Below are 13,560 nucleotides of genomic sequence, written 5' to 3'. Positions count from 1 at the left end.
TCATCATGTAGACTGATTGATCATAAGATAGCTCTAATTGTTCTGTTTGAAGATAATACATCATGCATTGCTCAACTTAAAGGTGGATACATCAAAGGTGATAGAACAAAGCATATTTCTCCCAAATTCTTCTTCACTCATGATCTTCAAAATAAAGGGACAATTGATATCCAACAGATCCGTTCAAGTGTCAATCTGGCAGATTTATTCACAAAGTCACTCCCAAAATCCTCCTTTGAAAGGTTGGTACATGAGATTGGGATTCGCCGATTTCGAGACATTAAATGATGTTGACAAGAGGGGGAGACTGTACTCTTTTTTTCTTGGTCAGGTTTTTTTTCAATGGATTTTTCTTGACAAAGTTTTTAATGAGGCAGTCCCTATCACAAAGGATATTGTACTCTTTTTCCTTCACTAAGGTTTTTTTCCCACTGGATTTTTCTTTAGTAAGATTTTAACGAGGCAATAATCCTAAATGGTCATTCAAAGGAGAGTGTTGTGATAAGAGCTTATGTGGATGACATTGATTATATGGGCGGTTGACTTTTCCTATGAAAGAATGAGGCTCCCAAGCCAAACTGAACTTTAATAAAAGTTGAAAATAAGAATCTCATACATGTATAAATAAGGACACATATACGAGGCATGAGACACAGCAATAAAAAATCAATTCTCTCCTTTTCTTTACGTTACAATTTTACTAAATACTTCTCTCTTTATATATATATATATATATATAGTAAATACATATATAAATTATTATTTTTGAGCTAATTATATTAATACTAGAATCTTCTATTTACACATCTTTATTTTATATTTAGTACATATTCTTTATTTATTTTACAATACTAACATATATTTTATACTAACGATTAATATTAATGGTTAATTTTAGTATACATGTAATATAATCAATTTTTATTAGATTACTCTTCTTAAACCAATGCTGTCACATCATTGTATAGTTCTTTTCTTTTCAATTTATTGTTTTTAAAATAAAAAAAAATTGAACTAATTTCATGATCAAGGTATTGATTCGGATGAGATAAAGTCTAAGTAGGCAAATATTGCCACATAAGATTTAAGAGTTCAGATCATAACTTGAACTGAATGGGCGATGGATGATGATTGGACCAACAAGATAAGCTTATCCATCAATTCTCAATGGGCAATCTGCCACATCAGACACATGCAAATATGAAGAAAAATTTCCACCTCTCGTTGCACACTCAAATCACACATCACACTGCACAAATTCCCTCACTCTCTTCACATAAGCTTCTAGGCAAAGTAACCACCTAACAAGAGAACAAAGAAAGAACCAATAGAGAACGCGGAAAAAAATAACAGGAATGGCATCTACTTCAGCAGTTTCAATGGCTATGCCACCAACATACACAACCCAGAAAAAGGTTGTTGGGGTGCCTAGCTCCGAGGCATTCTTGAAGCCACTTCCTCTAAGGACTCCAAAGGGTGTTGCAGCATCAGCAACAAAATCCAATGGTACGTTTCAAGTGAGTGCTTCCATGAAGGAGAAGGTTGTGACAGGGCTCACAGCAGCTGCATTGACAGCTTCAATGATGGTTCCTGATGTGGCTGAGGCTGCTGTCAGTCCTTCACTCAAGAACTTCTTGCTCAGCATAGTAGCTGGTGGAGTTGTGCTTGTGGTCATTGTTGGCGCTGTCGTTGGTGTCGCCAATTTTGATCCTGTTAAGCGAAGCTGAAGGAATTCATGAGATGCTGCAGGGAATTTGTAGTGTTTTATCTTATGATGATTTGTATCTGTAATGTTTTTTTCAGTAATGAACTGAAACCTCTTGTGTCTACTACTAGTATGTGTGATTCTTGTGCTTTATCTGAGCAGACCCTTCTCAACTCTTAAAATCTAATCTCTGTTTTGGCACGTCATAGAAACAGATTAATGACTAATGAGAAACAATTCAACTGAGGAACATTTTGGAATATGAAGCATAAATAGCTGACAAAAATGATCACATATCAGAAAGTAGGAAAAGCAATAGTTGACAACTCGCATGAAATTCCACTGGGATGGGAGCAATGAAATATTCAACAAAACAAAAAAGAGAAGAAACATAAAATCCTCAACTTTTAAGTTATTTTAAGTATGTTTTACATTGGGCTCAAATGACACAATAACAATAACTCGACCATTAATGACCAATTCTATGTAAGCTTGTACACTAATACTAACAGGTATCCACCAAGTCACATCTCATGAAAGGATGCTGAGAAAGCTACAATTACTGCCTACAAAACTTGGAAATCGATTCAAGCATGTGTCTACTCTCTGAAGAGTAATTAACTTTATCTGCCTTGACTACTGTTACCTTAACCCTCTGTTCGTCACCATACAATTCCTCTTTGATTTTAAGCCTAAACACAAAATGGTTGAAGAGGCTACTCTTGATTATTTCCCCGAACTTGTCATCATCCTGCTCTTCATACTTCAACAAGTACAGCTCTTTCGCTGGGTACTCCATAATCTCTTCCCCTGCTTCCTGAAAAGCAGTTACCCAAGTTATTCCTGTATGATCCACAATTTGAGCTTGAAGAAGGTACCGGTAATCACACTCCTCAAACTCTTGGTTGCATCTATCACACTGCCATCTTGCGTCTCCTACCCTGGTCACTTTCTTATTGCACTGTCGGTCTCCAACCATCAGAGGGCAAGCTGTGTAACAAAACGTATCTGTCTTGATGAATGATATGGTTGCCCTCACTGTTATCCAGTCTGGCTTATCAGACCGCCCCAGGCCTTCATCCTTGATCTGAGACACAGTTTTACGTATCTCATTCTTTGGTCCTCCTGGCAAAACATCCTTAGAAATGGATCGAGAAACTGAATCCTTTCCCACTCTATCAAACCATTCTCTCAAGGTATGAGCCTCAGGCAAGTCCGGGTTTATGAAAAGCTGTGTAGTAGAAATAGTACCAATAGATTTTCCACTGAAGTCGTTAACCTTCCCTGCCTTGACTGCCACAATAGGGAAGGACCCAGCATCAGCCATCTCTTGCAGCTTTTGTCCTTCCCTGTTGCAGAATTCGCCCCAAAGGGTTAACTCGACACTCCTGCCAGAGGAGTCCTTTATATTCAAAATTCTTCTCTGAGTTTCCATCCCATTCTTCCTCAAGATGGGAACCGAAGGATTCACAGATATCACAACCCCAATAACATCAAGAATGGCATTATTGTCAACATTCTCAAGGTCAATTATTGGCCTGAAGGAGAATTGCTGTTTAGGAATAGAATCATCTTCATCCGGACAAAGTTCAACATTTGAATTTGAATCCAATACAATTTCCCAATCATTCTTCAAATGGTTAAAATTTTTCTGCGCAGGTTTCAAGCTACCTTTGGATATTGTGTAAACTTTACCAACTTGAATTGCATTGTAGAAACGATCTACAACAGCATTAAAGCAGGTTACTCGTATTTCACCTCCATCAGAATCAAGGAGATCAAATGAGAAAACTTTCCCATCTCCACGAGCATTATTGTAGCGGCGCAGATCCCCTTTGGCGGTTACCCTTGCCTTGATTGCCCAACGACCTTGGTAAGGATTTAAAGCTGCTATGGGAATGATGCGTGCTGGTGCCTCATTTTTCACAATAGCACCACGGTTTTTGTAAACTGGAGGTGGCTGATATGCAGGTTGAACTATTGGCCGGAAACTCTGTGCAGCATGACCTGTTTGAGAAGTCTGTTGTTGATTATTATTATGACCCCTGGATGATGTCTGCACAACTTTATCAGGTGATGTTTTCTGAGTTGGTAAATTAGATTCCCCAAACGGTTTTGGATTCCCAATGATCTCGCAATCTGGGATTATAGTTTCCATGTTGAGTACTACAATAATCCTGTTCAAGGACAAGCAGAAATAGAAGCATAAATTAATATCATCTGATAGATTCATAATTGCATAAACTAAATTCCACTGCAAAATGGTTTTTGTTTCTTCATAATTCAACTATATGCAAAACTCTTCAACAACCAATGTTAAGGCTTTGCCAATCTTCAACCATTCAACGAGGTTGCACATTTTAATTCTTATCACCAACCATTACATAAGAGATAGAAGCCAAAACTCAAAGGAGAAGGAAAGTTGTAAAACTATGCCCAAACTATTAAACTACGGGTTTACCTAACCAGTTGCCTTGCTTGGCTCAATTTCGTATGGAAAATATAAAAGACTTCAACTTTTCAATGCATTTGATGAAGCAAAAGTTCGAAACCTATCCTAATCTTGATTCCTTAACTAGTTGCTTTAACAAAACCTTTAAAACCATTTGCATCACCTGTGGTGCACCTCAGAACCTAAAAGACCTTGAACTCAATCATTAACAGGTTACTCCCTCAATTTTACAAAAAGTTTTCAAATAAATGAGATAGAAAACTCACCAAACACATGAAATAACTAAATTGAAAGAAAATTCAAATGTCCTAATTCACTGAAATTTAAACCACAGGATCGTAAAATTTCAGACAAAGTTGCCAGTATAAAAAATGCCCTATTCTTTTACTATAATTGTTAGAAATTACTTTAATCTAAAACGAGAGAGAGAGAGAGAGAGAGAGAGAGAGAGACTTGCGGTTTTGGAGAGGGCTACAAATGTACTCGAGGAGCTGAACGACGGAGCCTTTCTTGACTCGGTTGGTTCGGACTCGGTCGTTGAGCTGAGTTGCGAGCATGGCTTGGTGAGACGAAACGGCGTCGGATAGCAACATGCGGTACCGCTGCTGCTGCGAGTTGCTACTGCTTGAGATCAGCGACAAATCGAGAACCTGAACCAGCGGTTTCGAGTTCACGTCGCCGCCTATTATTGACGGAATCGCGTTTGCCGTTAGATTCACCGACATGCTTCCCCCTCCTTGCCGTTTACCAAGATTAGCGATTCCCCAACGGAGAAGACAAAAGTGGAACCCTTGGAAATTCAGGGAGAGAGCGAGAGAACGGATTTTGGAGGGAGAGGAAGAAGTTTATTACTTATTAAATCTCAAATTGTTCCAACTAATGTTCATAATAAAATTAGTTAATAATTTATTTGTTTAATACGTATATTAAAAATGACGAAGGACTAATTTATTTTACGAAAATAATTTTTGAGAATTTCTTAAAAATGTGCTGAAAAATAGGATATCTAAAAAAAATTTCTTAAAACTAATTTAAATATTTATTTTCAGTTATTCTACACAAAAATAAGGAATGGGTGATAATATTTTTAATTATTTTTCAAATTATTCATATTTTTATTATTTTATTTTTTATCTTCAAAAAATTATTTATTAAATGATAATTTTAGAATAATATTTAATAAAAATAATAATTTTTTTAAAATAAAAATTATTTTTTATTTAAAAAGACAAAATTTTTTAAAAACTCTTGGTAAAACTATCAATGGAACTCTTGATCGCAATTATGAAATTTTCTTAATTTTATTTATTGTTATTTATATATTAGCAATGGTAACACCCCATATTTTTAAATTTTAATTATTATTAATTTATTTTAAGTTATGATTTATTTATTAAATTAAATTCATTATTTTTAGGTATTATTTTTTAAAAGTAATTAAATTAATTTTATAATTATTTAAATTCAGATTCTTATATATACTTTTGTTATGATGAAATATTTTACATAATTAAAATTATAATTTTAATAATTTATAAGTAATGAAATTTATATATATATTAATTTGAGTAAATTACATTTTTAATTTAAAAATAGAGTTTAGTTAATGATATTATTATCGAGCTCGATATCCGCTGATATGAGTAAATATCGGTACTTTTTGGTAGACTTAGCTTTGCTAAGACTTCATCGTATATTTTTTATTATTATGTTATTGGTGTCATTTATATTAACAACTCATATATATTATTACTTGTGTTTTAATATATCCACACTTCATAATTATTTGTTTAAGATATTTATAACTTGAATTGCTAACTCACCAGCCCAAAAACGCACACCCAACACCCGTGTGTCGCCAAACTATATTAATCATCATGGACACCATTAGTCATCATCATTTGCATCTCATTCAAAACCACTAATGAAAAAAAAAAAGAGAGAATGTCGTGAGTGAGAAGAACGTGATTTTATGGCACTGCAAACTTTGGCGTTTGATTTTTTGAGCTCCATAACTCTAATAAAAAATTTAATCTGATTAAAGTGTTTGTATCTTCCTCCTCTTCACGTTGACATCACTTTTGTTTGGGAGAAGTCGCCGGAGGAAACCGCTGAACCTTCCACAGCCGCAATCGTGAGGAGCGTCGCCGTCAAGCTACCGCGAGAAGAGTCAAACGAGATAGAGAGGGGACGCGATGGAGAAGAGAGGAAGGTGTGGTGGTTCCCTTTACTGCCGTTGCTGTTTGAGGTTGACCGGAGGAGTGGACGTGACGTGGCCTTGCTGCGTGTGACAACAAGCGGCTGCGTTGCCACCGAAGCTCTCTGCCGCTGTTCCTAGATAAGAGAAATAAGGTTTTTAGACACGTTTGGTTTTATAGGTTCAACTATTCGAGGTAGGGATGACTTCTTTAACTCAATTTACTATCAAGAATTGTTACAAGTCGATATTAATGCGAAAAATGTATTTTTAAGATTTTCGTAAGCCTTAAGAATTGAATTGAATTGCTTTGGATGAATGAAATTATTTGCTTTATTGAATTACTGATTTGTTTGAGTTGGTGTGCAGTCGTTGATAAGAAATTGATTTGGAAAGTTGATTTGGTTGAATATTATGAAAAGTGATTTTCTTGGTTTTGTTGATTTATTTGAAATAATTTTGAGAATTGGAAATGATTTGAGATATGAAAATGATTTGATTTCAGAAGCGGTTCAATTTTAAAATTGGTTTGATTTTGAAATGATTTAATACTGGAATTGGCTGAGAAGACATTGATAGATGGTTTGGTTGGGACCCTTGAAGGGTGGTAGAAGTCTGAGTTTTAGAGATGTTAAAATTTCTATAAAAATTGGAGATTTGATTTAAAGTGTTATTTAAAAAGGTTTGGATTTAAGAATTATATAGTTTGATTTCGAATTATTAAGAAAAGAAATGAAGTATGTTTTGGAGCTTTATTTATTAAGAAAAGTATTATGTTTTGAATTTGATTTACTTAAGGAAAGAATTATGTTTTGAGTCTTTTGACAAATTTTGGTAAAGTAATTATGAATTGAGTTTGATTATGATTTTCAATATTATTAAAATATGAGTATAGTTGATGTTGTGAGGACGGTGATTTTGTCCCGCTTACAAATTTGGCGATTTGAGGATGAGGGATTCCCTCTCTTGTCGTGGTATGGATGTGGGGAAGGTGGAAAGACACTCTCCTTCATATTGGTTTCCCCCACATCTTTCTCTAGTTATAAGGTGGAAACGCACACTCTTTCGATGTGGAAAGGCACTTTCCTTTGTAATTCCTCTAGGAGAAGGTGGGAAGGCACTCTCCTCCATTTGTGTTCCTCTTAGGGATGTGCAACCTAGAGACAATATCTGAGTTAACTACCGGATGTGTCGGGTTCTGGCAATTTAACCGACATGTGAGCTCACGGCCAGTAGGACAGGCATGCAACATACTGCATTTGTTTGCTCTGGATGTGCTTAAGTGTTTTGTTTGCCTATCTGATGATTTTTGTCTTATTGTTATTTGTCGTACTTTTTGTAATTGATCTCTGATTGTGTTTGCCTTCATTGTTTGCGCCTGTGATTGATTCTATTTTGGGATTAAGTTTTGATGGTGATTTGTTTTGGATTTGGGCCGGAGGCTGAGTTGATTTAATTTGGGCCGGAAGCCGAGTTGATTTAATTTGGGCCAGAGGCCATGATTGGTTGGATCGGTGGTAAGTTTTGGATAAAATAGTTTCTTAGTAGGCAGTAGAATATATGGAATGTTATTTTGCGTGAAATTTTTTTAAGAATAATATGAGTTTTAAATTTGGATAATGAACTGACGATAACTGCGATTGAAAATAGTTTTACTTAAAATATCTTCTTATAACAATTCTTAAACCCTCTATTGAGGACCAGCAGGGACGATGTTCTCACCCCCTACAGACTTCTCTTTTCAGGACGGATGACGAAGCTTGCGGAGTTTTTGCTAGATTCTTAGATATGCTATTTCTATTTGTATACATATGATATAGATTTTTCTCTCTTTTATTATTTATATTCTTGTAAGAGGGATAGGAGTTGTGACTATAATAATATGTATGTATATAATATTTATAAGTTACTTGAGTAAGAAGTTTTGTATATATGTATATTCTTATTCGTTTTCATGAAAAAGTATTTTCGTTTTTTTTAAAGAAAATAGCGATACGGTTTCGAGTTAGAGGCTCCTATTTTATTATTAAGTATATGAAGTCGTCGTAATACTTCTCGCTATCAGAGTAGCGCAACCGAAAGTGTGACATTCTGATAGTAAGAGTGTTACAGCAATCGCGCTTTTTATAACATTTTACTAATATCACAAGTAATTTAGTTATAGTTACTAACCCATATAAATTTAATAATAGACGTGAATACAACTTTGTCCGGCCTAACAATCTAGACTAGACCTGCTCAATTCGGGTTAGACCTGACCTAGTTTCGGTAAAAACGAGTGGAACCCGAAATCAGAATATGATATGCACCTTTAATCAGACTAGGATTGTGTCTCGGGTCACCCCGCCTAATTCGGTAAAATCCTAACTCTTAATCTTTTATCTCCCTCACCCTTTTTTTTCCGGCACCTTTCAACCTCCCTCTTCAATTTTGCTTTCTTTGTTCTTATCCTTTCTTTACATCATATACTCTTTTTTCTTCACTATCAACCACTAACAACTGCCCCTACCCCCAGTCACCACCGCGGCCTATCACTACCATAGCCTCTCATTCGCTGCCTTTGTTCATCTTCGGCTCACTGTGCGTCTGTTCCGCTTTGTCTTGCCATCTACTTCTGCTTCAATTTGCCTTGTCATGCCATTTTTCTACACCACCTAAGTACTGCCTCGCCGCTATCTATTCTGCATAGCCTTACTGAGCCTCTACCTTGCTTCATGTTGCAGCTGCCCGTGCTGTGTCGCTGTTCTTCAAGCATGTGTTGTTCAAGATCTATTCCTAATGCGCGTATTGTTCCAGATGACCAGATCTGTTCTTGGAGATCATCCCCCCCCCCCTTTATTAGATTTATTGTGGTAATATATTGTTTGATTTTTGTGCCTAATGTTATGTCATTTAGATGTGTTTTTTGAAATTCAATATATGTTATATGTGTTTTTTAGATATATATATATATATATATATATATATATATATATGTAAGTATGTTGATTTTAGTTTCTGTAAAAAAAAACATCATAATTTTAGTGATGATAGTTTTTTTTCATTTTTTTTAGTTTAGACCCGGTTTAAACTTAGTGCAGACTTGGTAAAAAGTGGCCCAAAATATAGAAATTTTGTTGGGTCTAGAGTCGGGTATAGGTTTCGAAAATATACCTAGTCATGATTTAAGGCTGGGTTTAAGCTGAGTCAAATCTGGCTTCGTCCGGTCCATGAACACTCCAATCCAACATGATGTAGGCATAGTTCCAAGGTACAATCACAAAAACAACACAACAACAAAAAATAACATCAATCCAACAACAAGAAAGACTAGCAAGAAGCTCCAGAATAGAAAACCACAATAAAACAGTAAGCTCAGCTCCACCTGCATGACAAAAGACAATAAAAAAATATAATCTTGATCTAGACAATTCATAATTCTTTTATCCACTTCTCTGTTTACAACTTTAGTACTGATCTCTTTATACATCCTTCACAAGACTCCAATAAAAATCACTAGGCATTAGTATCATCTCATCATTTGTGTCTTCCCTGGTCCCCACCCAACCATGATAGTAGCAACCATAACAACTAGGATTCATTCTAGATGTCCTCATAAATAAAGGTAAACTACCTAGATGGAAACTCCTCTTCATGTGCTAGTTCTCCTTTCTCAGCATCAACAATCTTCTTTCGACCTTTTGTTGGATCCATACTGCATTGAGTCTTTGCTACGTCTTACTTTATTTTCTCTATATCCATCTCTTCTTGCTTGAAAATTTGTTGTTACAATCACCCTATATGCTCAAAATTACCACAATGAATAATGACATCTACTCTTTTTTTTTCAAGCAAATTACATTCATCTACGTGTCAAAGCATCATACCACATCACCTAGTCATACCCAGCTTACACTGAGCCTTCAACATAGCACCTCATAACTCCCACACCCAATTGCATGAGAAGAACAAATGATGAACTGATTTTTCTTTCTCGTCGCTAAGGACAAACATCACCATGGTATGGGTATAATATTATATCTGGTTAACTTTTTCTAGTATTAAGTTTTTCTTGTAAAACAAACCAAGCCAGTAGTTCTACTTTTAGTGTTGTTAGATTCCTCCATAGTTTTCTTGCAATTTTACACCTTTGGTTATTCCCCTCTTCTTTATTATTGTACAACAACTACAAAATATATTGAATAGATTGCAGAATTATTATGCTTCCATCTTAGATTGTGCTTATTTTTCTCATGAATATGAACATATTCCAAAATGGAGAGCATGTCTTTATTTAAGTCTTCCTCCCAAACCCTTAGGGTGTGTGTGGTTGGAGGGACTACAAGTGTATTCCCAGGAATATTTTATTCCCATATTCAGTTCAAGGTTTAAAAAATTATTCTCAGGTATATTTTATTTTAGGGAATTAAATTACCATCATTTTTATTCGCATATCCCCTTGGATATATTTAATTCCAATGGGAATGAAATTTGTATAATAAAAGAAAAAGACTAAACTACCCTTATCTAAATAACAAAATCCAACCCTCTTTCAGATCTCTCCCTTCTCATTTCACCAAAAAACAAAACTCTAGCAGAGCTTTTTTTTCCAAATTCAAGGAAGCTCCACCAGCATCGGTGCCGCCTCGCCGTCAATTTAGGTTTACACGACCACCGCGCACCTCTTTCTAGAGGTAGGAGTCACTTCGATCCCTTTTTCACATTCGCGTTCGTGTTTCTCTATATCATTCACTCTCTGTTTTGTTCATTTTCAGTGACGAAGAACGAAGAAGAATAACGATGGCGATGGTGAACTGCCTTGCGAACTAAGAGCCAAACCAAACAGTGAAGGTGTGTTTTCATTTTCAATTCTCTGAATTATTTTTGGATGGAGATTGGATTTTCTGAACTTTAGGGTTTACCGATTTTTCGAGTTTCTACTTCTTGCTTCGTTAGGATTTGCTTTCTGATTTTGCATCTTTTTTGTTAAGGTTTGTTTATTCTGCATTTTGCTTCATTATGATTTTGTTAAAATATTCTAAACTACTATTTGCTTGCAGTTTAAATTCAATGGTCACAAAGATAATCAATGCCCATATCTTGTTCAACGATTGCATTTGTGTTGTTTGTGTGAATGGTTCTAATGAATTGGTTTTGGTTCTACTTATTTTTTATGGAATTCATTTTTATGCAGCTCTTGATTTTGAAGTTTTAAGGTGTTTGCATAATTTTGAATATTTTTCATTTTGCTTCATTATGATTTTGTATTTTTGTGTATTGTTTATTTATTTTTTGCTGATTAAATAGATATTAAGAGTATTTTGTATTTTTGTGTATTATTTACTAAATTGATTCTTGAAGCAAGAAAAAGTAGCAAAAATAATAAAAAAGCATGTTGCAATAAAAGAAAAAAATTATTATATGCATGCAAAAAAAAAAATAGTGGTGAAAAAAATAGAAAAATAAAAAGACGAAAAAGCCAATAGCTCTTTAAACGAAAAGGCAAGAGCAAAAAGTCAGTAACCTTTTAAACCAAAAGGAAAGGGTAAAAGAATCCAAGGCTTTGAGCATCAATGGTTAGGAGGGTCTACAAGCAATAAAATCATGGCCTAAGCGGCTCAACCAAGCTGTCCCTAACCATGTGCTTGTGGTGTGAACGTGTCAAGTGAAAAGCTTGAGACTGAGCAGTTAAAGTCATGATCCAAAGCCTCTATATGGGAATTCTAGCAAAGCTAAATCACAATCCGAAAGGGTTCACCCAGTTAAAGTGTCTGTGGCATTTATGTATCCGGTGATAATACTGGAAAACAAAGTGCTTAGGGTTGGTGTGCGAAATCATGATCATTCCATTCCTTGGTAACGGCGCTAAAAACTCAATACGCACGTTCATGATCTTATATCTGTTTCACAACTTCGTACAACTAACCAGCAAGTGTACTGGGTCGTCCAAGTAATAAACCTTATGTGAGTAAGGGTCGATCCCACGGAGATTGTCGGCTTGAAGCAAGCTATGGTCACCTTGTAAATCTCAGTCAGGCGGATTAAATTGTATTAAAAAATTATAGATGATGAAAATAAATAAAATATAAAATAGGATAGTGGTACTTATGTAATTCATTGGTGAGAATTTCAGATAAGCGTATAGAGATGCTTTCGTTCCTCTGATCTCTGCTTTCCTGCTGTCTTCATCCAATTAATCATACTCCTTTCCATGGCAAGCTTTATGTAGGACATCACCGTTATCAATGGATACATCCCATCCTCCTGTGAAAATGGTCCAATGCGCTGTCACTGCATGGCTAATCATCTGTCGGTTCTCGATCATACTGGAATAGGATTTACTATCCTTTTGCGTCTGTCACTACGCCCAGCATTCGCGAGTTTGAAGCTCGTCACAGCCATCCCTTCTCAGATCCTACTCGGAATACCACAGACAAGATTTAGACTTTTTGGATCCCAGGAATGGCCATCCATGGGTTCTAACTTATATCACAAAGACGCTAATAACTCGGACTCGGTCCCCTGTATTAGATATCCAAGAGATATCCATTCAATCGAAGGTAGAACGGAAGTGGTTGTCAGGCACGTGTTCATAGGAGAATGATGATGACTTTGTCACGATCATCACATTCATGTTGAAGTGCGAATGAATATCTTAGAAGTGGAATAAGTTGAATTGAATAGAAAAACAATAGTACTTTGCATTAATCCTTGAGGAACAGCAGAGCTCCACACCTTAATCTATGGTGTGTAAAAACTCTACCGTTGAAAAATACATAAGTGAAAGGTTCAGGCATGGCCGAATGGCCAGCCCCCATGATCTAAGAACTAAACGTCCCAAGATATCTAATACAATAGTAAAAAGTCCTATTTATACTAAACTAGTTACTAGGGTTTACAGAATTGAGTAAATGATGTAGAAATCCACTTCCGGAGCCCACTTGGTGTGTGCTTGGGCTGAGCTTGAAGTTTACACGTGGAGAGGTCTTTCTTAGAGTTGAACGCCAGTTTGTAACATATTTCTGGCGTTGAACTCCACTTTGCAACTTGTTTTTGGCGCTGAACGCCAGATTGCAACATGGAACTGGCGTTCAACGCCAGTTTACGTCATCAATCCTTACTCAAAGTATGGACTATTATATATTGCTGGAAAGCTCTGGATGTCTACTTTCCAACGCAATGAGAAGCGCGCCATTTGAAGTTTTGTAGCTCCAGAAAATCTACTTT

The 13,560-nt window shown here is 35.7% G+C and overlaps 2 protein-coding genes across 2 annotated transcripts; one reads left to right on the top strand and one right to left on the bottom strand.

The window, feature by feature from the left end:
- Window positions 1-1,226: 1,226 nt before the first annotated feature.
- Window positions 1,227-1,829, top strand: LOC107630490 (uncharacterized). Its single transcript, XM_016333633.3, has one exon. It carries the CDS (start codon window positions 1,356-1,358, stop codon window positions 1,725-1,727), a length of 372 nt encoding a protein of 123 aa, XP_016189119.1. The 5' UTR covers window positions 1,227-1,355; the 3' UTR covers window positions 1,728-1,829.
- Window positions 1,830-2,090: 261 nt separating this feature from the next.
- LOC107630489 (replication protein A 70 kDa DNA-binding subunit A) lies at window positions 2,091-5,044 on the bottom strand. Its single transcript, XM_016333632.3, has 2 exons — window positions 4,611-5,044; window positions 2,091-3,882 (listed from the first exon to the last, which is right to left on the bottom strand). Exons 1-2 carry the CDS (start codon window positions 4,880-4,882, stop codon window positions 2,265-2,267), a joined length of 1,890 nt encoding a protein of 629 aa, XP_016189118.1. The 5' UTR covers window positions 4,883-5,044; the 3' UTR covers window positions 2,091-2,264.
- Between the last annotated feature and the right edge of the window lie 8,516 nt (window positions 5,045-13,560).

Source organism: Arachis ipaensis, chromosome B3 (assembly GCF_059453495.1).
Source record: "Arachis ipaensis isolate K30076 ecotype BB chromosome B3, ASM5945349v1, whole genome shotgun sequence".
NCBI lineage: Eukaryota > Viridiplantae > Streptophyta > Magnoliopsida > Fabales > Fabaceae > Arachis > Arachis ipaensis.
This window is presented reverse-complemented; position numbering and strand designations above follow the sequence as displayed.